At 41.6% G+C, this 22,200-nt stretch overlaps 2 protein-coding genes and 3 long non-coding RNA genes across 5 annotated transcripts in view; 4 read left to right on the forward strand and 1 right to left on the reverse strand.

The window, feature by feature from the left end:
* Positions 1–22,200, reverse strand: part of LOC142900738 (uncharacterized) — a 370,388-nt gene that overhangs the window by 35,990 nt on the left and 312,198 nt on the right. The window lies entirely within an intron of this gene.
* On the forward strand, positions 644–1,666 carry LOC142898126 (uncharacterized). The gene is made up of 4 exons (XR_012928541.1): positions 644–719; positions 822–883; positions 1,000–1,068; positions 1,178–1,666. It is a non-coding gene; the product is annotated as an uncharacterized LOC142898126 (long non-coding RNA).
* Positions 11,045–12,369, forward strand: LOC142898150 (uncharacterized). Its single transcript, XR_012928543.1, has 2 exons — positions 11,045–11,130; positions 11,227–12,369. It is a non-coding gene; the product is annotated as an uncharacterized LOC142898150 (long non-coding RNA).
* Positions 13,689–15,737, forward strand: LOC142898156 (uncharacterized). The gene is made up of 7 exons (XM_076040946.1): positions 13,689–13,826; positions 13,959–14,219; positions 14,362–14,418; positions 14,838–14,939; positions 15,073–15,108; positions 15,220–15,258; positions 15,344–15,737. The coding sequence occupies exons 1-7, from the start codon at positions 13,773–13,775 to the stop codon at positions 15,617–15,619; spliced, it is 825 nt and encodes a 274-aa protein (XP_075897061.1). The 5' UTR covers positions 13,689–13,772; the 3' UTR covers positions 15,620–15,737.
* Positions 18,796–21,153, forward strand: scpp5 (secretory calcium-binding phosphoprotein 5). Its single transcript, XM_076040359.1, has 12 exons — positions 18,796–18,830; positions 18,962–19,110; positions 19,203–19,279; positions 19,366–19,425; positions 19,655–19,735; positions 19,872–19,919; positions 20,004–20,072; positions 20,163–20,192; positions 20,306–20,359; positions 20,441–20,491; positions 20,601–20,684; positions 20,831–21,153. Exons 1-12 carry the CDS (start codon positions 18,796–18,798, stop codon positions 20,846–20,848), a joined length of 756 nt encoding a protein of 251 aa, XP_075896474.1. The 3' UTR covers positions 20,849–21,153.

The following is a 22,200-nucleotide window of genomic DNA, read 5'->3' on the forward strand; positions in this document are numbered from 1 at the left end:
CTGCCAAATTCTAGCACAACAAATACAAACCTCCAAAAATCAATGAGATTTTAAATATTTCTTAATAGTGGTAAAAACGGGTTTAAACTACATAAAGACCTCTCAATGAAAGCATTTAACAAACAAACTACAGAGAAACACCAGAGACTATAATAATTAAGATGACGCTATAGTATAGTAATTGTAATTCAAACATAAAAATACAGTTCATAAAAAAAAAAAAAAAACAGAGTATAGCATATGTGGTGGCAGTGCCCAATGATCCAGGAAGAGATGTTGCAAAAATCCCAACCATGGGAGTTGCCTCTTACCCGCATAATCCAACAAGGTGTCTCAGGTGAACTCAAGTGTGGTTTGGGAGGTGGGTGGGAGAGAGACTGGACCTCAATAATAGAGGTACTGTTAAATTCATAGCCAGGCGGAACAACGCAACTCTGATTTCCTCATCTCTTTAAGTCAACAGCTTATGTGTCCTCTTATTGTTTGCATGCTTCCATGCCATGAAGGTCAGGTGTGGCGTGCATCTCTGATCCTTCACCACTCCCTGGAATCTGGAGGTGGAAGATTTCCCAACATCTGAAGCCTTCATAATCATGCTGTTTGTTGATGAGATGACCAGCTGCTCGTCTGCATATATATAAGTCGAGCAGTCAGATCATCAGCACAACACTCTCCTCAGACATCTCAGTCTAACCGCTAAGACAGAAAGACTCTGCAAGGTAAGGACCAGAACCTTTTCTTTTCTCTGCAGGCTCCCCTGGGTGGCGTCGCTGCAATCATCATTCCTATGATCGTGTTGTTATCATTGTGTTCTTTGACAGTAACCATGCTGAAGCTCGCCTTAGTGCTGGGATGCCTCCTCAGCATCGCTCTGGCTCACCCTGTAAGTGTCACACTCTAACACTCCCCAGTGGAGACTTCTGGAATTCAGTAACCCTTCATGGGGTAATTAAAAGAAAGGCTTTGTTGAAGAGTGAATCTGTCAAACTTGTCTTGCAGACCAACGTGGAGCACAAACGTGTCGCCCGTTCATCCTCTGAGTCGAACTCTGGCTCCAACTCCGGAGAGGTGAGTGCCTCCTCAGCCCAACATTTGACGCAACTCGTAATGTAGTTTGATTTAGTTTCTTCCCTGACTTTCAAAGTGGATGTTCAACACTTCTTTTTTTTTTTTAAAGACCACAACTACGGCCACAACGACGACAGCTGCAACCACAACGACTGCGGCGACAACTACGGTGGCCGGAGCGACGACAACAGCGTCGACTCTGACTCCGACACAGCAACAGCTGCTCCAGTTGATTCTGGCTCTTTTGCGCCCTTAACCTGTGAACGCTGCATGTCCTGCCACTGCTGCTGCAGCCAGGAAGTGATGGCCGACTTCAGATTTGCTTCTTCACGCGTTTCCATGAAAACTTGTTCTGCCCTTCTTTCTTCTTTCGTCACTACTCTGTATTCCATCCAGATGTTTAGACGAGATACTCATTTCCCTGCTGAATAAATCTATAATGCAAAGCATGAAACAAGCGTGTTCAATGTTCTTAATTGCCTCGGAACAAAGGTAGTATCGAAGGGCTGATTCAATTTCTGCGTTCCCTGTCATGGCTGAGACTTTGTGTCTCAGTCATGACAGCTGCAATTCTGGCATTTCTTGGGTGGGGTTGTATGAGGTGCAGGTCTACAGTAAATATATTAGCCACTGGAAGGGGTTGGTGAGGTGTTTCCTGTAAGGAAACACAGCTCTGAGTAGTTCATACCATGCAAGTGGCTATAAAGAAGAAACAGGCTGGAATCGAGAAGGCTAATCTGATTACAGAGCACTGATGAGAGGTTAGCCAATGCTACATAGCTTAGCTTTACTCTGAGATGTTTCTCCCTGACCGGGCCGACCTGGCTGACATCCCCTGTGGCTAAAACATGTAGTTACTGTTGAAATGTACCTATGCCACTTCCAAAAGTACCAGCTCATCTCCTGACTGTGTTTTCTAGCTACTGTATGTTTCATGAAAAGTTCTGACTCCAAACATGTTATTGTCATGAAACATTGTCTTTCATTAAATAGTATAAAGCGGTCCATGTTATTCATTGTTCTGCGCTGCAGCCACCGGATAATGACAGAAGTAATGTCGACAGCTACAGAACTGAACTGAACTTAGATGTTAGTATTTGTGACCATTCAAAACACTAGAGTGTATAGAAGGCTTGCACGCAAAAAGCGTTGCAACAGCTGTAGTGCAAATGGTTTAAAAGCGCAGATTTGATAGTTTGGGTACTCCAGATTGTCTTGCAAAACTTCCAGATGATGAATTTAGTAGTGGAGTAAACCGCATCAGCTTTCAGTACCTGTACAAACAACATCGCAACGGCAGTCTTGAGCTGGCAGTGGTAACTTCTTGATCTGCCATGAGGTGGAAGCTGCAGGTGAAGACTTTCTCCCTCTCAGCAAAGTAAATAGTAATCTAACATTATGAGAGTCATATCAATACATGTAGCTCAAAATGTAATATAATTTAATCCTCAATACAGCACTGGCATTTATGATCATGTCTGGTCAGGCGTGGCGTGCATCCCTGATCTTTCACCACTCCCTAGAACATTGAGGTGGAAGATTTCCCAATCTGTCAAACTTGTCTTGCAGACCGACCCGGAGCACAAATCATCGTCCGTTCATCCTCTGAGTCGGGTTCGAACTCTGGCTCCGGAGAGGTGAGTGCCTCCTCAGCCCAACATTTGATGTGATTTGTTATGTGGTTAGATTTAGTTTCTTCCCTGATTTTCAAAATGGGTGTTCAACACTTCTTTCTTTCTTTTTTAAAAAAATACCACAACTATGGTCACCACAACGACCGCGGCGACAACCACTGTGGCCGAAGCCACGGGTCTGACCCTGCACGAAGAGCTGATCCGGTTGATTCTAGAATTTTTTCAACAGCATCGCCTGCCACTGCAGAAGTCATGTGGAAGCCAGGAAGTGATGGCTGACTTCAGATTTGCTTCTTCACGCATTTCCATAACAACTTGTTGTGCCCTTCCTCTTTCTCCTTTTGTCACTGCTCTGTATTCTATCCAGATGTTTAGACAATATACTCTTTTTCCTGCTAAATAAAGCTATAATGCAAAGCATGAAACAAGCGTGTTCAATGTTCTTAATTGCGATGGAACAAAGGTGGTTTAAAAGGGCCGGTTCAGTTTCTGTATTCCCTGTCATGGCTGACACTTCGTATGTCTTTTTGTGTGTGGACTGCAACGGCCCAGTCAGGGTTTCAAACCGGGTTTTAATGTTATTTGTCGCAGTGCTCCAAGCTCCAACATTCTACCCAGGGTTTAGATTTTCCTAAGGAACAACCTTGTGCAATTTATAATTAGTAAGAGTTTAATTAATCATTAAGAGCCACAAATAAATGCCAACACATGGTGGTAAAAGGTATCAGATGAGAAAAATGTGCAAACACTGGTCATATAATACAAAAAAATGATTGCCGGGAAATAAAACCATATGCACCCCTTTCACTTTAGAGTCACTCCTGTTTTCACCCTGTTTGCCTTAATCTGTAAAAAAAAAAAGAAAAAGAATTGACACAGAAAAAATATAACTGTTGAAAAAATCTTTAATTCGTTTAACATGTCAGAAAAAGGTTAAATGTATAAAAAGTATAAAAAACAGGAGAATAAAAATTAAAACTAAAATAAGAATGAAAATAAGAAAATAATGTATAAAAGAGTGGGCTTCCGTGCATCCTGAATAGTTTTCTTTTTGACCAGACGTATGACTAATTCTGAGCCATCTAGATATTTGTGTCCATCACGCATCTCTGAGACATGATTTAGCAATATTATGTTCATATGCCCAAGTGCTGAGTAATACAGCTGTATTTTGTTTTACCACTGCAACCCCAAGTTCACCGCTCTGTTTGCACTGTCTCGACATGTTTACCAGTTTGTTATTAATGATGATCCGAGTGAAACCCGACAGAGACCACATGAGTGCGACGTGATGACAGCCAAGTATTCCAAAACATTTCTGAGCAGCAGACGTAGAAACAACAAGTAGAAGAAATGCAGTCATATTTTGCTGTAAGCTGTACGAATGCACACGATTCTTTAAGTCCTCCAGTGTGCACAAGTGACAAAACTCTGACGCTTGAACGAATGCTCTTACACATGCACTACTCATTAGTTTGGGACATTTGATTTTGAATGAAAATTTAAAAGGTTCATGCAAAAGTGCTTTGATGTAATGAATACAGGCCAGTTAAGTAGAGACGTGCAGTGGTGATTTCTTCTTCAAGCGAACAAAAGAGGTGAGGAGACAACAAGAGAACATGTCTCAACGACTTCTCGTGCTGCTCTTTATTTTTATTGGGTGTCTTCTTGTTGTACCGATATTCAAAAATGTAAATATAACCAACGATGAAGATGACTGTTTCAACACAAACTGCCTCTGAACAAGAACATTCAGTGGTTGACTGACGGCTCAGACACTTGCGTATATGATTATTGTGCTTAATCACCTTGTTAAAGAACAACATATTATGCACGAAGTACAGAAAGACTGAACAGTTGGATTTGTGCATTCAAAAGTGTAAAGGTCAAATTAAGTTCACCTGTAAATGTCATAACACATCAAGGATGAATTCTGAAATTTTATCCCAAAGTCAGATTTTTTTTGAAGAAGGAAAGAAAATCACGCCCATAGATCAAAATCAAAGTCAGCTTTATTGTCAATTTCTTCACGTGCTGGACATACGAAGTAATCAAAATTATGTTTCCCACACTCCCATGTCTAGACAAGACAGAAAAAACAAGACAGGACCAACAATGTGCATCCTAAAAACTCTAAACCACTAAAAACACTAAAAAACTAAACTCACTAAAAGATCCATAAAATTCATATTTTTCAGAACAAAACACAGAACATGTATTACAGTAATATTTTGCGGTATTGTCTATTATCTATGATTCACAGGAATCGACTTTGTGCTTAGCAAAGAAATTAAGTACAGCAAACAAACCGCAAGTGTACCTCATGGTCCCTTATGGTGTTTCCCTCATAATTCATTTCTAACCTTAAATTCTTCTGGTGGAAGATTTCCTAACAGTTGTACTTTCCCAACTGTGCTGTATGTTGATGACATTCTTGTCACAAACCGTATATAAGAAACGCTCACATTTTTCACAGAAACGCAGCCTCCTCGGACCGCTAGAGCTATCAAGACACAAAGGTGGATTTATGAGTGCTCTGCTTTAGTGATATAACTGGATATTGTTATATATGTGTATATATATGTGTATATATGTATGTATGTATGTATGTATGTATATATATGTGTGTGTGTGTGTGTGTGTGTGTGTGTGTATATATATGTATCTCAGTTTTGTGTTTATCACTGTATTGTGTTTCTTTCAGCAGGTGTTGTGATCACAGTAAGAATGCTGAAAGCTGTGTTTATATTGGGATGCCTCCTGAGCCTCACTTTGGCTCTTCCTGTAGGTGCACCATTAGTGAAACTAATTTGTTTGATGATTTGTTGCTCGAGTGTCTTTATTTAAGCATTTGTGTACTGTGGAATTCTCTTCAGCCGGAGATGGCGCCCAAGCGGTTGGCTCGATCCTACTCCAATTCTGACTCTGGCTCTGACTCCCATGAGGTGAGAAAGGTGAGATCTTTGTCAATGCCATCGCATGAAACACTACAAAAATTGGAAGCCCTCTGCAAATTGCTTAAGGGCACATTTTTATGACCTGCGTGTCTGTTGTCCTCTGACAGAGGCCGACGCCGCCCAAACTGACGCAGCTAGAGCTGCAGAAGCTGCTGCAGACCCTCATCAAACTCCTCAGCACGACTGCTGCACCAACGACAGCTGCAACTACGCCCACCGCTGCAACCACGCCCACCGCAGCGGCAGCCACCACCACCACTGTTGCAACAACCACTCCCGCTGCAGCTCCAACTACAACTGCTCCCGCTACCACTACAACTTAAGTGATAAGCTTTTAAAGGCAAATTCTGGCATTTCTTGGGTGGGGTTGTATGAGGTGCAGGTCTACAGTAAATATATTAGCCACTGGAAGGGGTTGGTGAGGTGTTTCCTGTAAGGAAACACAGCTCTGAGTAGTTCATACCATGCAAGTGGCTATAAAGAAGAAACAGGCTGGAATCGAGAAGGCTAATCTGATTACAGAGCACTGATGAGATGTTAGCCAATGCTACATAGCTTAGCTTTACTCTGAGATGTTTCTCCCTGACCGGGCCGACCTGGCTGACATCCCCTGTGGCTAAAACATGTAGTTACTGTTGAAATGTACCTATGCCACTTCCAAAAGTACCAGCTCATCTCCTGACTGTGTTTTCTAGCTACTGTATGTTTCATGAAAAGTTCTGACTCCAAACATGTTATTGTCATGAAACACTGTCTTTCATTAAATAGTATAAAGCGGTCCATGTTATTCATTGTTCTGCGCTGCAGCCACCGGATAATGACAGAAGTAATGTCGACAGCTACAGAGAAACTACTGAACTTAGATGTTAGTATTTGTGACCATTCAAAACACTAGAGTGTATAGAAGGCTAACACGCAAAAAGCGTTGACTCTTTGTTATCTGGCCCCAGTTTTAAATGTGCATTTTTTAAGAAACCAAACACTCATAAAGAAAAAACATAATACAAGGTGACACTTCAGTATAAAGTCGTCATGTACTTGTGCCTTTGAGACAGCTGCGATCTTGGAAAGTCTCTTGAATTTAAGGTGGCAGTTTTCCCTCTTCTTCTTTCTGCTTTGCAGAATCGCGCTTGTATTACTTTGAAGGTAAATGCTGAACCCCTCTTTGTGCTTCTTTGCCGAAAAATATTTTTGATGTTGAGTTCACAGAGAGGAAAACAACTTTTGGATTCCTGCGAGACGCAATGTTTTCCTTGCATTCAAAATGGTTTGTACTATAACCTGGGGAACTGAGGCGAGACTACCCACAAAAAAAATAATTTAAATTACAATTAATGCCCCGTGTTTCTGTGTAATTTGCTGCGTTGTTACAGTGTTATTCACCACACCCATCAACCCAGACCAGTGTCAACAACATTGCAGCAATATCTGTCGGTGAGTGTTGCATATTTAACAGCTGTTGGGCAAAAAACCACAAAAAGCTTAAAGGATATCCAGGATCTACTGATGCAAAATGATCATAAATGGGTCGAACACACTCACAGTTTCTTTACCTAATTATCTTTTAACGTACATACGCATGAAAAGGTATATAGGAAAAAAAAATCTATGGTATTATATGCTGTTGTTCAGTTATACAGTAGATAAATAACAAATGAGTCAGACTTGATTCTGTTTTTTCATAAATCAACCCAATTGACCACAGGATCAGACTTGAAGAAACCCAACAGATTACTTGAGATTTATGTTATTAAATACCTATCACAGTCACCAGGTGTGTCTCGGGAAATTACCTGACCAGACTCTCCACAGCTGATTTCCTCACACTCAGCCGAGAAGGTACAAGGTTACCTAAGACTTGGCCAATAATGTTGAACCCAGGCACTGTATAAAAGGAAAGCTCAGTCCTCAGATCAACACAACACCCATCCAGAGGAGACAAAGACCTTGTGAAGGCCTACAAGTAAGAATCCCCTTGCTCTATTTCTAGTGTGAGGTTGAACGTGTGTTTTGGAACCTGATCTTCTGTTAACCATCCCACAGCTACGAATACACTAACCATGCTGAAGATTGCATTTGTGCTCGGATGCCTCCTGAGCTTTGCTCTGGCCAATCCTGTGAGTACATTGTGTTTCTTCTTTAAAAAAAGAGAGAGACCTTTCTTAATACCGTTGCAATATAGTGTATTACTGTTGTGACACAAGGCCGGTTGTATCAAGTGTGTTAATGTGTTTCATTATCTCCGGAAGATGGACATGGACCACCAGCGATTTGCTCGTTCTGACTCTGGCTCCGACTCTGACTCCAACTCCGATGAGGTGAGAACTTTCTCCTTCCTATCGAACATATCTGACTTCCAAAATCTCCCTTCTCTAAATTTGAAAGCGCCCTTCCCTATTTTTCTTCAAGGCCACCAGTGCAGCCACGACCACCACTGCTGCCGCTACCTCCACTGGAGGAATCACTCAACTGCAACAGCAACAGCTCATCCAGTTGCTTCTCAATTTACTTCTGCAAACTACTGCAGCTCCTGCTACCACCACCGCCGCAGCCACAACTACCACTGCTGCTCCGACCACCACCACCGTTGCTCCAGCCACCACTTAATAGAATCAGACGACTTGCATGTTCAATGTAACCAACCTTTTTTCTGTTGTTGTCTCGATTCAACAATGTCTCCTAAAAAGTGCTGCAATTCTGTTTCATTTATGGATCGGCCTCTTGTAATCCGTGGAAGCTGTTAAATAAAAAAGGGTAAATGCATCAGAATGTCCAGTTTTGTTTAATAGCCACAACTTGGAACAAGAGTCTTTCTTGTCTAAATAAGCTTCAAAGGTTGCTTTAAATTAAATCTACCCGGTACAGGTGCAAAGGCAAAAACATTTCTTCAACCGCAGGGTATATCATAAACATCATACAAAAAAACTCCAACACAGTACCAGTATAAAAACACTGAGATAGGCAAAAAAAAAACCCCAAAACAAAACAAACAGCTGGAAACGCTGCAGCAGAAATGCCAAATTTGCAAATTTTCAATGCAGAATAAGAACATTAAATGTGAATCATTTGATATTTAATACTTTTTCAGTTTTTTAAATTCTGTTCTAGTCCTGATAATAATATGATATAATAATATAATGCCTTTTTAAAACATTCTAGATCAAAAACAAGTGTGTTTGTCTTTAAGTGGTGAGAGAGTGCTCCAGTATGTGTTTGTGGGTCAGTGTGCATAAATATGCGTGTGTCAGTGCCTAACTTGCTACTTGTGTGTGTGTATGGGTAAACTCATGCTATCTGTGTGTGTGTGTGTGAGTAGGTCTGCGCGTATGAGCACGTGCTTCCCTTTTGTTTATAATTGTGTGAGCACTTGTGTTCATACATTTAGTACCTGTGTGTGTGTTGTCTTGTCTTTCTATATTGGTGTGAAGTTCTTCCTGGCCCATAGGGACCAACGTTGACATCCATACCAACAAACCCCTTAAGAGCTCGACTGTAAGGATTTGCTGCTCAGTTTTTCTTGAACACCTTCGTAATTACCATCTTTGATGCTGTTGTCAGCATGTGTGTATAAGATGTTCCCCTTGAGGTCATACTTAGTATAGCAGTCCTCATGAGCAGTCTCCAAAGCTACTGTTTTGGAAGTGTGTGTTGCTGTGTGTTGACTATTTTACAACCAACCAATAGAATCAGACATGGGATTATAGTATTTGAAAATATTTTATTTTACTTGGATGCCATGATAAAAAACTGCTCTAAACTATATTGCACTAATACTATATCGATGTATATACATACATACATGTATGTACATAGCTCCTACTCAATATAATGTCATCAAGTAAATTTATAAAATCTATTGAGTTTATTTCTTGCATTTTTGTAATATTTTGTGACTATTTTTTGGGTCCAAACTTATTTTTAAACGCTGAAATATGATAAAATGTGATATATATATATTTTTTTATCCCACAGGCAACCTATTTATTATCATGAACCTGTTTGAAGCACCTCCTGTTTTCTATTACCATCATGTTTCAGACCTCTCCACCATGAATCTTTCTTCTTAAGCCATTGCTGTTAGGAGCCTCCCTCTCAAATCCCATGCAATTACTTTGTTGTAGTCCAATACTTTGAAGGGAAAAGGAACATGAATAACGTTCAATAAAACCTAAAACATTATAAGATGAAGTGAAGAAGTTCTCCAGTTTAGCAGTCTGATAACCCGGCGATACAGACTCTTCTTAAGGTGGTTGGTGTGCACCCAGAAGCTCAGCAAACTGCTTGATGCAAATATTTGTTTGATGGACAGTTAGGGACCAATCAGTGTACTATAAGATACATAAAGCCTTTCTCTCACAGTGGGAGGAGTAAATGCCTTTCCCCTGTGGCAATGGATGTAATGATTTTTGAATTGGATTTTGCTGTTGTTTCTAATCATACCAAGGTTTGTAAAACATTATGTCTGGTGGATATAACATAGTATAAGCCCATCATTTATAATGTGTTAACAAGAAAAAACGTTGGTATATTTTGTTTTGAAAATAACGTCCTTTATAGGCGTTCCTTGACTAGAGTCCCCATGAGGTCACAAAATGTGCTTGTGTGTGTGTGTGTGTGTGTGTGTGTGTGTATGTGCATGTGGGAGAGAGAGAGAGAGCGCAAGTGTTTGAAAAACTGCGGAGCTGACAATCTTGGTTTGAATATCACTAATGTTGGGAATTGAAGTTCTTACTGGAGCCACACAGACTACACAGGATACAAAGTTGGATTCAAGTCTATTTATTTTCTGCCTTTGTGAGGTTTCAGGCTCTGGATGCTGGATGAGGTGCCAAGTAATGCGTGGCAATGGTTTGAAAGAAAATAAATGACAATTTTTGTCAGATAAAATGTTAAGGCTTCACTAAATACTCGACGTCCCCTCGACAACAGACGGACGTGGGCCTTCTGCTTGTTGCTTAAGCCGAGTTGGGCAACAGGGCTCTGAACACGCCTATTTGGGTTTTTCTGTGGAGGCTGCCATGGCAGCAACCACCTCTGACATGAAGCAACACACCTCTAAAGTGTGAGAACAATGAGGGCAGGTCACAAAGCTAATGGAAGGCTTCCTGAAGGAGCCCGTCTCGAGGCACAGGGCACAGGCTTAATAATTTGTCCATCATTAAACTGATTGATCTCATTCTTCCTTGGCAGCGCGCAGTTCTGACGATCACCACATCGGAACATGAAATGCAAGATGAAGTTCATCCTTTTGATGATTTTCGGCTTGATAACTTCTCCAACAGTGGTGAGTACACCCTATATAATTTGTTTGTCATCGTAAAGATTTAGATATATCGTTCTCACACGGGCAGTCGGGTTATTTTTTTTTCGGTCTGTTTTCGTTTGAACAGAAGTCTTCCAGCAGTAGTGATTCAGACAGTGATGAAGTCAGCACGAATCACCATTCGAGCAGTGAGTCTGACAGTGGTGAGGTAGGAGACTCGTTCATCAAGGCATTTCTCAGCTCATGTTAAAAAATACAACCAAAGAGCTTTCAGCCGGACAATGATTGCTTGGTGTTGTTGCAGAGCGTCAGCGTGAACCCCATTCAACCCTGGTCCACCTTCCCCTGGCATCTCCTGTTTCCAACACCTGCTCCACCTCCACCTCCGACTACGACTGCAGCCCCGACAACAACAACCCCCACGACGACGACCGTGGCAACGACCACGACTACAGCGATGACAACCACCACTGTGCCCCGGGGAGACAACAGATAACCTGTGATTATCTGTGAGAGGTGATGACTAATTGCACTTCCACACAACCATGTGTCTGGAGATTGATGTTTGTTCACATTAAAGTCTTTCATGAACCACGTTTTATCTTCTGATCGTATCAACTTGTATTGTATGAACATTGTGTATCTGAGTATCTGAGTATTTTTCCACTTGTTTCTTTGCCACGTTCTCCTTTTTGGCTCTCATGGGTTTCCTTAAATGCCACAAAGTCCAATTCATTCCCCGTCGTGCAGAATGTGCCAATAGATTGTGTAGCTGGGGAAATCCGGAGTTACGCAAGCGCTGTGAGGTTTGTAATTTTGAGTTTTGTCAGCGGCTGATCTCAGGACGGCTCTGGAGATACCTGTGAGACGATACTGATGACACGTTGGTGGAACATCCACTCAGCTGCCGAACGCATCACCATCCCTGGATCAACACAGCTTTAGGAAAGGCAAAAGTTAATACCCCACCATTTGCTCCAGCACTGCCATGCTGGGTTTTTATAATTATGAAGCAACGGAAAAAACACGCACTCTCAAAATATTTTCAAAAAACAACTACAAAGAAGTTGTGGAGTGCACGGCTGTAGAATAACTGTAAAGATAAACTAAAGAGCCAGCAACACTGCTGTCCTTCAAGAGTACTTTAGGACACCAGTGTTGTGAGTTTTATCGTGACTCAGCATTTTGTCGGGCAGTGTCTTCACCGACAGGCTGTCACATCACATTTCTCTCAGAAAGTTTGACCCAACAGTGTTCCAACGCTTCGCTTATGGTTTTTCACTATTACATCTCGTTACTATGAATGTTTTTAAAACAAAAATTGTCAAAGCTACAGTTTCACAAAAATTCCCCCAAAACAAAACAAAACAACAAATGCATAAATGTTAATCTTCACAAGTTGTGTAATCTTTGTGGTTATTAATTAAAGGTATTTATGTCTATGTCACTTTATGTCTCTCTCAGTACTCAGTATTCATTGTGTTCAATAACTCATGAAAGGTATTTAAGGAGAGTTTCACATAAACTCTAAGATATTAAAGAGTCATTTGGTATTTTCACATGCTGCAGAAGTTGGAAACAAAATGTTGTATCGTAATAGATGCTTTACTCACAATTCCACATTTTCTTCCTGTTCGTCCTGTTGTACTCATTTGGTCTAAGTACAGTTTTTCACTACGCGGCGAGGAGTACATTTCACATCAAATTTTATTTCTCCATTTTGAGTTGACTGACCAAAAACTTTAGAACATTGTGGCTGCTTGTTATTGATTATTTTTCACTGTCATAATTTAAAAAAGCGAAATGCAAATTTTTAAATGATCATCAACAGGGCTACAGTCTCACTATCACTTGACTGCATTACGCAGTCGCACACCCAATTTAAACACAACATCAACTACGTGATGTTCTTTCATAGACCACAACAGCTCTCAATCTCAAGGATGAAGGACAAGGTGAAAGACTTCTATTGATAAATGCAGATATCAACCCATCAACGTTTTTCCTCCATATCATTAGTATGTTTCAGTAACAGTGAATTGTTCCTTGTAGATGCTGAATTTTCACACGTTTTTATTTAGTTTGGACTTTTTTTTACATTAGTTTCAGACATAAAATCGGTATGACTTCATAATTTACCAACAATATTTATTTAGATTGAGTTTTCATATAAGTAACAGTTTTGCGGTTACTAACACTCATTGGGTTCTGTGGCCAATCTACCTAACCCTATTGGTAGCCTAATAGTCGCAGTTATCTGTAACGGCAATGTCAACACACAAAGATGACAGTTCCTCCACCTGGCCACCAGGTGTCCCTGTGTTTGGTGTTAATGCCTATAAATTGCTTACTTGTTCGCACATGCAACTACTTTTCTGACAGAAGCACAAAATCTTGTGCTCCAGCATCTTGACACACTATATTTCCAGGTGTTTCCTTGCAAGTTGCACATCTCTGTCTGACCATAATGAGACAATGACACATCTGCTGCACCCTCAAGGTGTTCAGAGTAACAGGAAAACCACGAGTCCTGGGTTCTTCGTGTGTTTGTGTGTTGGTTTCTGTAGACATGACGGCAGTGCACAGAAAGACAAACAGGCAGTTAGAGGGGTTAGGTGGACATTCTTCATTTCTGTAGGACAGTTTCACTGAAAGCAGATGATTAGAGTGAGTTTGTTGGTTGATTCTGTCATGTCTGTTCTGTCATTGGTTGTTTATCTGCGGGAGTTGTTCATAAGCCAACGCTCCCTCTCAAACAGGTTCACCGAATTGGCTCTGGAGTGCCGGGAGTTTGTTTGAGTTGTTAGTTTGCGCGAGAAAGCTATATATTTTTAAAATCTAAATTAAAAGATGATCATCAACATTCTACTTTCATTTTTCCCCCTAATGGCATCTACAGTACCAGTGAGTAGTCTGTTCATTAACTATATTTTGTATTTAAGGACATAAGACATATCTCATATGGTTTCATATGACATTATTATTATATTATTATCATATTATCATACTACTTCAATTCCATTTTCACATTTTCAGGTGAATCCAACTGAGGCTCCGTCCATCCTCTCCCCAGGAGGACCTACCAAAGACCCGGGACGTCAGGCTCCACTCTCCCCTCTAGTGGAGCAACCACAGCCTGGCTTCTCGCAGCAGCCTGAACCTCGGCCGGGCTTCCAGCCGATGTCTCCCACGCAACACTTTGCCTGGTCTCCACTAGGGGGCAGTCAGATGCTCATGCCTGCGCAGATGAATCCCTACCTGCCTCAGTATGTCAGCACGCTCCAGCAATGGCCCACGGTAGGTGACAAAAGATGAGACATTTAAATAATATGTATTTTAATACAATTTGTTTGATGCATTACAAGAGAAAACACTAAAAAAAAAAAAAAAAAAAATACCCAAAGTAAACCTAACATTGTTTGGTTTCCATTTTCCTCAGGTTTTCCTTCCTCAGAGTTACTACCCACTTCAGTCACCCCCCTACACAAACCAGCTGGTAAGATGCTGACATGAAATGCACTGTGAGTGCTCTCTGACGCTAATATTGCCGTGTGCCATGTTATTACCTCAAACCATTTTCCAACCACCGGCAGCTTCGAAAAGACCTATCAGGAAGGGAGAGGTGGGGTCTGGGAGGACATCTCATCACGTCCCAACAGTGTGTTTGTTTTGCATCCTTGCAAGCGGTGTGGAGATGTGAAGGGGAGGACAGGTGTTACAAGCAGACATGAAGACGAAAAGATTTGTCTGCGGCCGCTGACTGATTTACAACCCCAGGATGGAAACCTGCCCCTCAGTGTGTTCCCTTGTCAGGGATGCTGCGACACTGTGCCTGCCTTTTGTGCTCGGAGGGCAGTCGAGGGCATTTAGATCTGCTGGCAGGAATGTGAATGTTTTTCTTTTCTCCGCTCAAAGTTTTCTCCGTACGGGTACCCGAGGATTTTCCTGCAGAATCAGCCTCCGAACACACTGACGGTGCCCGCAGGAGCCACTCCCCAGCCGGTCCAGCAGCAGCAGGTGTGTGCAGTCTAATCAGGCTTAATGAGACACAGGCGCGCAAACAGAGAAAATATGTCATGTTGTCCTGTGAACTGAACAAAAGGAGAATGAAAGCTGAACATGATGGGAATGATGTCATTCTCTTTTACAGAGTCCGCAAATTATGTATGTGCTTCAACAAATTCTGGTAAAGTAAAAAAACACCAAATCACTAACAAGTATATTAATGTGATCATAACTCATTTAAAGTGCAGTTTTACGGTCTGCTGATAAAGCGTTCTATACATATTTGTCCCAGGATCTGGCAGCTGGCAGTATCAGCTCAGAGGACCTCGAGGTAACACTCAAAGAATTACTCACTCTCTCCTCCTCATCCTTCTCACTAACTCACTCCCTCACCTCCACCCCCTCAACTCTTTCAGATGGCCGCCACCATGGGACAGCTGGCCGTGCTCCTGCCCCCGGTGCTCACCAACCCGTCAGTGCAGACTGGGAACCGGGCCGCCGGCCTAATAGACACTGGGCGGCAGGAGGCCCCGCCCGCCGCGGCGAGCCCTTCTGGTGTTGAGGCGCAGACTTCCGGCAGCGGAGCCCCGCAGCCAAACAATAACAGGGTCCCAGCAGGTCTGGAGTTGGCGACGCGGGACGTGCCCACCGTCCAAACACCTGTCGGACAGACGCGGTCAACGCTGGTGTGAAGGCTGCAGGCAGCCAGCGGAGGAAAGTTCCAGCACGTTGCTCACAAAATGGTTTCGGACCAAGTTAATAGGATTTGTTGTTGTTGAAAGCTGATGGTATTTTATATCCTTTATAATGAATAAACACAAGATGACATTCGTTTTTAACCCTTGTATCTCTTGTCTGTGTTTACAAATGTTTTTGACTGATTTTCTGGACAAATCAAAGTCTGCAATCCTGAGATGTTTTTTTTATTGTGACAGCATAAATCCTATACGTTTGAAGTGGTTGCAGTTAACTGGAATCATGTTCACCGGACCTGAAGAAATTCTGAGGCCTTTTCACGGAACCCCTATAGGTTTAATTGTAGGAAAGTTGCATCTTCGGGTGCCAAGTGTTTCTGGCCACCGGCTGCCGTTGAGCGAGCGGAATAAAGGCAGGGGAGAGGAAGCCGGGAGTCTTTAATTTGCTGAAAATATGCTGGTGCTCCAAGACAGCAGCAGGGTGGTACAGCAGCACTCAGAAGAAGACAGGATAATTCATTATGTGCACAAGAGGCAGAAGATGGGATGTGTGTGGTTGAGAGAGTCCACTGCACGTGAAGCTGTTTACACGTTTTCAAAATCACATCGTTAACTCTAATGGTTTGATGAACGTTAGAGTTAATTTCAAATCAAGGGCCAGTGATTATAAATGAGCTAATGAAATTCAAGTAGGGAGTGTTTTGCTCCATCTCCATTGTCTGGGGAAGCCTGTTGATCAAAGTGGCAACGCATTTCTTCACATCACACACAAAGTGTTTTTCCTCCTGGGCGCTTGAGTTTTAGATGCTGCTCGGTTGTTCCCGTTTTACTCTTTAAAAGCCGACAAAGCAACAGTAAATCAATGCATACTTAAAACCCAACATTTCTTTAAGGGCATTACTTGAAAGAGTGTTTGGCTGTCTCACAGGAGCGCAAAAGTGGTGCACTTGTAAAAGCATCAACGCCTTTGGAGACTGTACAGTTGAATTTCACAACAAGGGATATAGATTTGACTCCTTTTTTCTCTCTATTTCATTTTATTTTCTCTACAAATGACAAACAAGTAATAAATACAAGCAATCACGTCTGTGGAACTCAATCAGGACAAGTCACAATGCTCTTTGTTTTCTAATGTCAACAACAACAAGGTCAACAGCAACAAAAAAGAATAATCATTTCTCAAAAGACTGAATTTCTTTTTTAAATTTCATATGAAAATAAAGGCTTCAACAATAATAAAATGCATTTGAATATAATTGGTGTTGTTTTCAAGGTATTTATTATTATTATTTTTTTTTAAATCTATGTTATAATAATGTAATAATGGAGCCCGCCCACCTGTTGTTAGTGCCCTGTACTTTCAGAATAAGAACGGGGTCAGTGTCAACTCCTTAATCTGGCCCACTCCCTGTTGTTAATGTGCAGTTGCATCTCTTAAGATCCCTGTGTTTAGAGAGTAAGAGGAGAAAAACACACAAAGCACGCACTTTCTTTGCAAATAAAGAATTTTTCAAACCTTCTTGATAATATTATTGTGCAATATGTGTATGATTAAATTACTGTGTTGCGATTTAAAATCATTATAATTATATTACTGGAAATACGGTACGTTTGCCTGTTAAGAGCTGCTGCAGAGGCTGCCAGGAAATGGTCCTTAGAACTATTAACCCACCTGAAATGCACATGTTGAAATAGAAGACATGGACTGGCTCAAAGCTCAACCGCCAGCAAAAACACACAAAATGCCATAGCTGCCAGTGAGAGGAAAAATGTTGTTTTATTCCCCATTAAACGCAAAGATTAACGTTGGGGAGTTTTAATATCACAAATATTGGCAAATTAAAATCTAAATCATCAACTATCACCACCTCGTTCTTCCTTCTTCTCTCTGACTTCCACTGACATTTAAAACCAAGTTAGAACCAATTAATATTTCATACCAATGGATTCAATGAGGAAGTTTCTGGAGGTTACCCTGTGTAAATTAATCTGAAGAGCAAGTTACACCATAAATCTTGTAAATTTAACCCACAAGTGTTTGCAAGTTTCTCCATTAAGTTTGGGAATGTGCTATCAGTGCATTGTTGTATGTTTTCATCACAGCACCGGCTGGCGGCAGCAAACACGCAGCAGATGACGGCGGACAAACTATTGGATGCCTTTTGTAAACTATCTCTGTGTGACTTCATTTCCAGCACTCGAAAATAGAAACGGTCTGAAAAATTGAAATGTACGATTTTAGCTTTTGATTTGCATTGCAAGGAGCTGATTGGTTTATCTCTACCAACAAGGACTGCATAACAACAACATCAACAACAACGGAAAAAAAAAAAAAAACAGTCTCAAACATCTTCCACAGCTATTTCTGCTGAGCTGCTGCAGAAAGAGTGAGTCATCGGTGAACTCCAGAGAGGGTCATCAGCTCTTTTGGGCTCATCACAATCCTGTGATTTCGTACCAAGAAAATCCAGAGGAGACGATGATGATGATGACTAGACAAATTATAGTTGACAGGCTGGCTGCACTTTGGGTATAGAGACGTAAACATGCACCACATGCAGAAACACACACACATACAGTTATTTTTTTGTTTGACTCTTCTTCTTTAAAGAAGTAAAAGTTTTATTACCACAAGTTCTGAGTTCTCATGTGACTGAGAAGATCAGCAAACCGACACTTTGATCGTGGTGTGTATACGCTGCTCTTACATGAAGTGCACATTACCGTAACATAAAAAAGATCATTGAACCTGCCTAAAGTCCTACATGAATAATTAAAAACATTGTTGTGAATAATGGCACATTAGAGTGCAAGGCTGGTAAAAGAAACATAGAAAGGTACGCAGTTAAATCACGTTTCTGGCTTTGCATCAAGTGGAATCATTGCAAAATAAAAAACAAATGACAGCAAAACACAAGGAATCCACTCAGATAAGCAAAGCTGGCGTTGAGAAGGTGCTTTACTATACATGTAATATGACAGTAATGACAATTCAGAGTCTGGAGACTCCCGATAGCCAACTCCCCTTGCGCACATTCATCTTCCTCTGCTGGCCCCAGTTAACTTTCCCTCCTCAGACTCTTGGCCATAATTTGAAAGCACGGTGCAACAATGTTTGATATCTCACTTCCACGGTTAATAAATCAAACGGTGCGGGCTCAGCCTCTGATTCCATGGTGCGGTTGAACAGCAACGAGCGGGGCAGGAGGTACGTGTGCAACCCGCTGCTCTAGACAGTGTAATCAGGCTAAGTGTGCCATTACGCACAGAGTGGATTTGACCAGTGGTCATTTGGTAAAGCTGAAGACTAGACACCTGTGCCGTACCCGCTCATTGCAGAGCATCACTCCCATCACACCTGATTGGCTCCGTGGTGAGCTGCAGCCCTATAAATGCTACGGTGAACCGCTTTGGGAGGCATGAACGTCTCACAGCGCCTTCCACATCAACAGCCAGCATCCACTCCACCGGTGTTTTCATCACAGAAGGTCAGTACCTGCAGAGAGGAGCGGCACAAGTTGTCTTTCCTATCTCCCCCTACTGCTATTTCATCACGGTGACGGTGAAACTCTGTCTTCAGGAATCCGTCAAACACCTGCCAAAATGAAACTGGCCATCTTGTGCCTCTGCCTGGCGAGCACAGCATCAGCCGCACCTGTAAGTACAGAGGAACATGCAACCTTCTTAACTCAAGGCAAGGTTGGCTGAACCAACAACTTCTCTTTGTGCTTTACACATTGCAGTCCTTCTTCCATTACCTGCCCCACCTTGCAGGCACCAGGCCGCAGGTGGCGCCGTCACAGGTAAATATGCGTGTTGTAACTCTTTAAAAGTAAACTTTATGCGTGTCCTTGACAGCTTGCAGGAGTCACAGTCACAGACCACGTCTCACCTCTTGCTGTCTCAAATCTTAGCCTATGGTTTGCACATGCACACCATAGTGCACTAATCGTACTTCATTTTGCTGCACACAGCTGCACTTGACATGAGTCCAGTGAGACTTGTATATAAAAGCACAAAACACCCTTTCAGGTGAGGACGCCTCTCACAGCTCCGCTGACTTTGCCGCAGCTGCCGCAGCCTGGATTACCTGGCGCCTACAGTGTGGAACTGGTGAGCCTGACCCTCGTTTCTCCTCCCAACTCAAACCTCACACAGCTGTTACTTCAAGCAACTTGGCACCTTTTTCTCAGGCATCTTCTTACAATGGTTGTTGCCGTTTGTTTATCTTTTTTTGGTGTCGTTTCAGATCTATCCTCACAGGTTCCCCGGCGCTGCTGGAGTCAACCCCGCTCAGGTAGCCACACGCATAGTATCAAATCAACTCGTGAAAAATGTGAAAGACTTTTTTTTTTGTTTAACCTTGTCTTTCTTGCTGCAGCCCTTTCCCACTCACGGCTTCATCAAGTACTCCATCCCTCAGCCACCAGGCAGACAGAGTGTGGAAGTGGTAAGTTCACTGGGAATTAAATCATGCTAATCCTACATTTCTGACACCATAACAGAGCGATTTAGCCGTGTGTTTTGTATTTTTTTGCAGTACTACCCCTATGACTTCTCCCAGCAGAGGGTAAATATTTAAACTTTTTTCATAGTGCAAATTTAGTTAATGAGTTAGTTTCATTTTTTTTTTTTAAATGAAAGTTGTACTTGATACTTGAAACTGATTTGCTTTTCTCTCAGATACTGACAAACCTGCCTCCTATGGCCAACGTTCCTCATATGCCAAATCCAAATGTAAATTCTCAAATTCACAATTCTTAATTGATTGCTTTTGTTGCTTTTTTTGTTCAATCACCATCTTTTCTTGCCTCCCAGGTGCTTCCGTTTGAATTCCCACCTCAGATTATTCCCCAGCAGATCCCAAATGTGAGGACAGGGCAAAAACAACCATTTTTTACATTGACGTAAAAAAAAAAAAAAAAGGAATCTGCTTTTTGTGTTTTTTATTCTGAGCATGGTGTTTGTTTTCCTTCAGCTTCCCGCCTTTGATGTCAACCCTCTTCCTTCCCAGGATCCTCTGCCACCTCTGCAGCAGGACCTGGCCACACAGACAAGCCAGGTTCAAAATAATCCTCTTTCATTTTTTAGGATTCAAGATGTGTAGCAAATACTCCTGAGTTTTTTTTGTTTGCCATAGCACTTGACTTAAATATCAAATGTGAAGAGAATTACAATTAATCTCAAGTTGTGTATCTGTGTTTTTAGGTGACAACCAAGGCCTGAAGTAGGCGAGAGGCACTGGGGGACCTGAATCTATTTCTGCTGGGTGTGGATGTGGGTTTGAATACAAAGATAAACATGAAGTAACAATTGTTATTAAAAGCATCGTCATTAGATCAAAAACAATTAGAATGTCTGTGTTAACATCAGCTCCTGAAAAATGTTTAACTCTACTTAATATGTTACGCCCTAGATTGTAAACATTGTGTTGGAGAAGAAAACCAGATATGATAAGTATGCAGTGTGTCTGTTAGGTCATTTGAATGTTTCCTTGAGTTCCTTAAGAAATAAAGTCTTCACTTTCATCACTCTCTGTTTCTCTGCGTTTATATGACAAGTTTGATGGCTCAGATTAACCTGCATCAAAACAGTGTTTCTCTTAAAGTCTTGAGAGTATTTTGAAGTATCAGCAACTCTCCATATAATTGGTATTATGATACTATAGCGAGTGTGCCTTACTTTAAGTCTATGTAGCAAAGAGATTTTAAAAAGTGTCATTCAGACATCTTTTCATGACCGTCTAACATAAAGTTGTCATTTTGGATTTGACCCCTGATTTAAACCAGCAATGTGTCATTGGGAAAAGTGTTCAAAACGTTGATATTACACTGCTGAACGAAAAAGTTGTTTTGTGAATTAAGTCTTCACGTCTGTCCTGCGACGCCCACAGGAAAAAAAATGCTGCTTTCATGTGTTCCTACATCTGTGATTATGTACGTCACACTACTATTTGTGTGCGGTGCATTGTGCCAGCAGACTGGAGCTGCTGGCTGGGTGTGGAAACTGAGCTCGATTCAAGATCTTTTTCATAATCAGCTTTTGCAGTTGCTCTGTGGTGAAACAACAAGTGTTTTTTTGTAAAAGTTGACTTAATTACTTCACATCTGAATTAAAAAAAAAAAAAAAAATCTGTTGGCAGGCTTCACGACTAAGAGCTGCACATAGAGCGCTAAAGAATGCAGAAACTAAGCAAGAATCTTTAATTGCCATTGATCCTGAAGGTAACACTATGTGTCTGGAGAAGTCAGAGTTATGAGACGAGTAAATATGAACTCGAACCTCAAAACAAACCTGGAAATCAAATAATTTTGTTATTTGAATATTTTATATTGTTATAATTTAATTTATACTTAAATTTATAAAGCCAGGGTCCCATATGAAACAAAAAACACAATTTAAAAGAATGATTATTCCTGGTAAGTTCCAGTGTGCTGTCTGCATGCCTGTCTACTGGCCACGCACACCGGAACGCAGACGTTCACCTCCGCCACACCTGCTCTGCCTCACTAATCAGGCGCACCTGGTCCTCGTCAGCTCGTCAACCGCATGAACTCTGACCTTCACTCCCTGCCAGA

The sequence above is a fragment of the Nelusetta ayraudi genome, unplaced genomic scaffold (genome assembly GCF_046127955.1).
Source record: "Nelusetta ayraudi isolate G7.1 ecotype Tasmania unplaced genomic scaffold, CSIRO-AGI_Nayr_v1 ptg000004l, whole genome shotgun sequence".
Taxonomy (NCBI): domain Eukaryota; kingdom Metazoa; phylum Chordata; class Actinopteri; order Tetraodontiformes; family Monacanthidae; genus Nelusetta; species Nelusetta ayraudi.

Coding starts and splice junctions, on each gene's coding strand:
- LOC142898156 (XM_076040946.1), top strand. CDS start 13,773: ATGATCATCAACATTCTACTTTCATTTTTCCCCCTAATGGCATCTACA. Junction 14,220..14,361: donor CGCTCCAGCAATGGCCCACG/GTAGGTGACAAA, acceptor CATTTTCCTCAG/GTTTTCCTTCCTCAGAGTTA. Junction 14,940..15,072: donor AGCCGGTCCAGCAGCAGCAG/GTGTGTGCAGTC, acceptor TCTCTTTTACAG/AGTCCGCAAATTATGTATGT.
- scpp5 (XM_076040359.1), top strand. CDS start 18,796: ATGGTGCGGTTGAACAGCAACGAGCGGGGCAGGAG. Junction 19,280..19,365: donor GCACAGCATCAGCCGCACCT/GTAAGTACAGAG, acceptor TACACATTGCAG/TCCTTCTTCCATTACCTGCC. Junction 20,360..20,440: donor CTCATATGCCAAATCCAAAT/GTAAATTCTCAA, acceptor CTTGCCTCCCAG/GTGCTTCCGTTTGAATTCCC.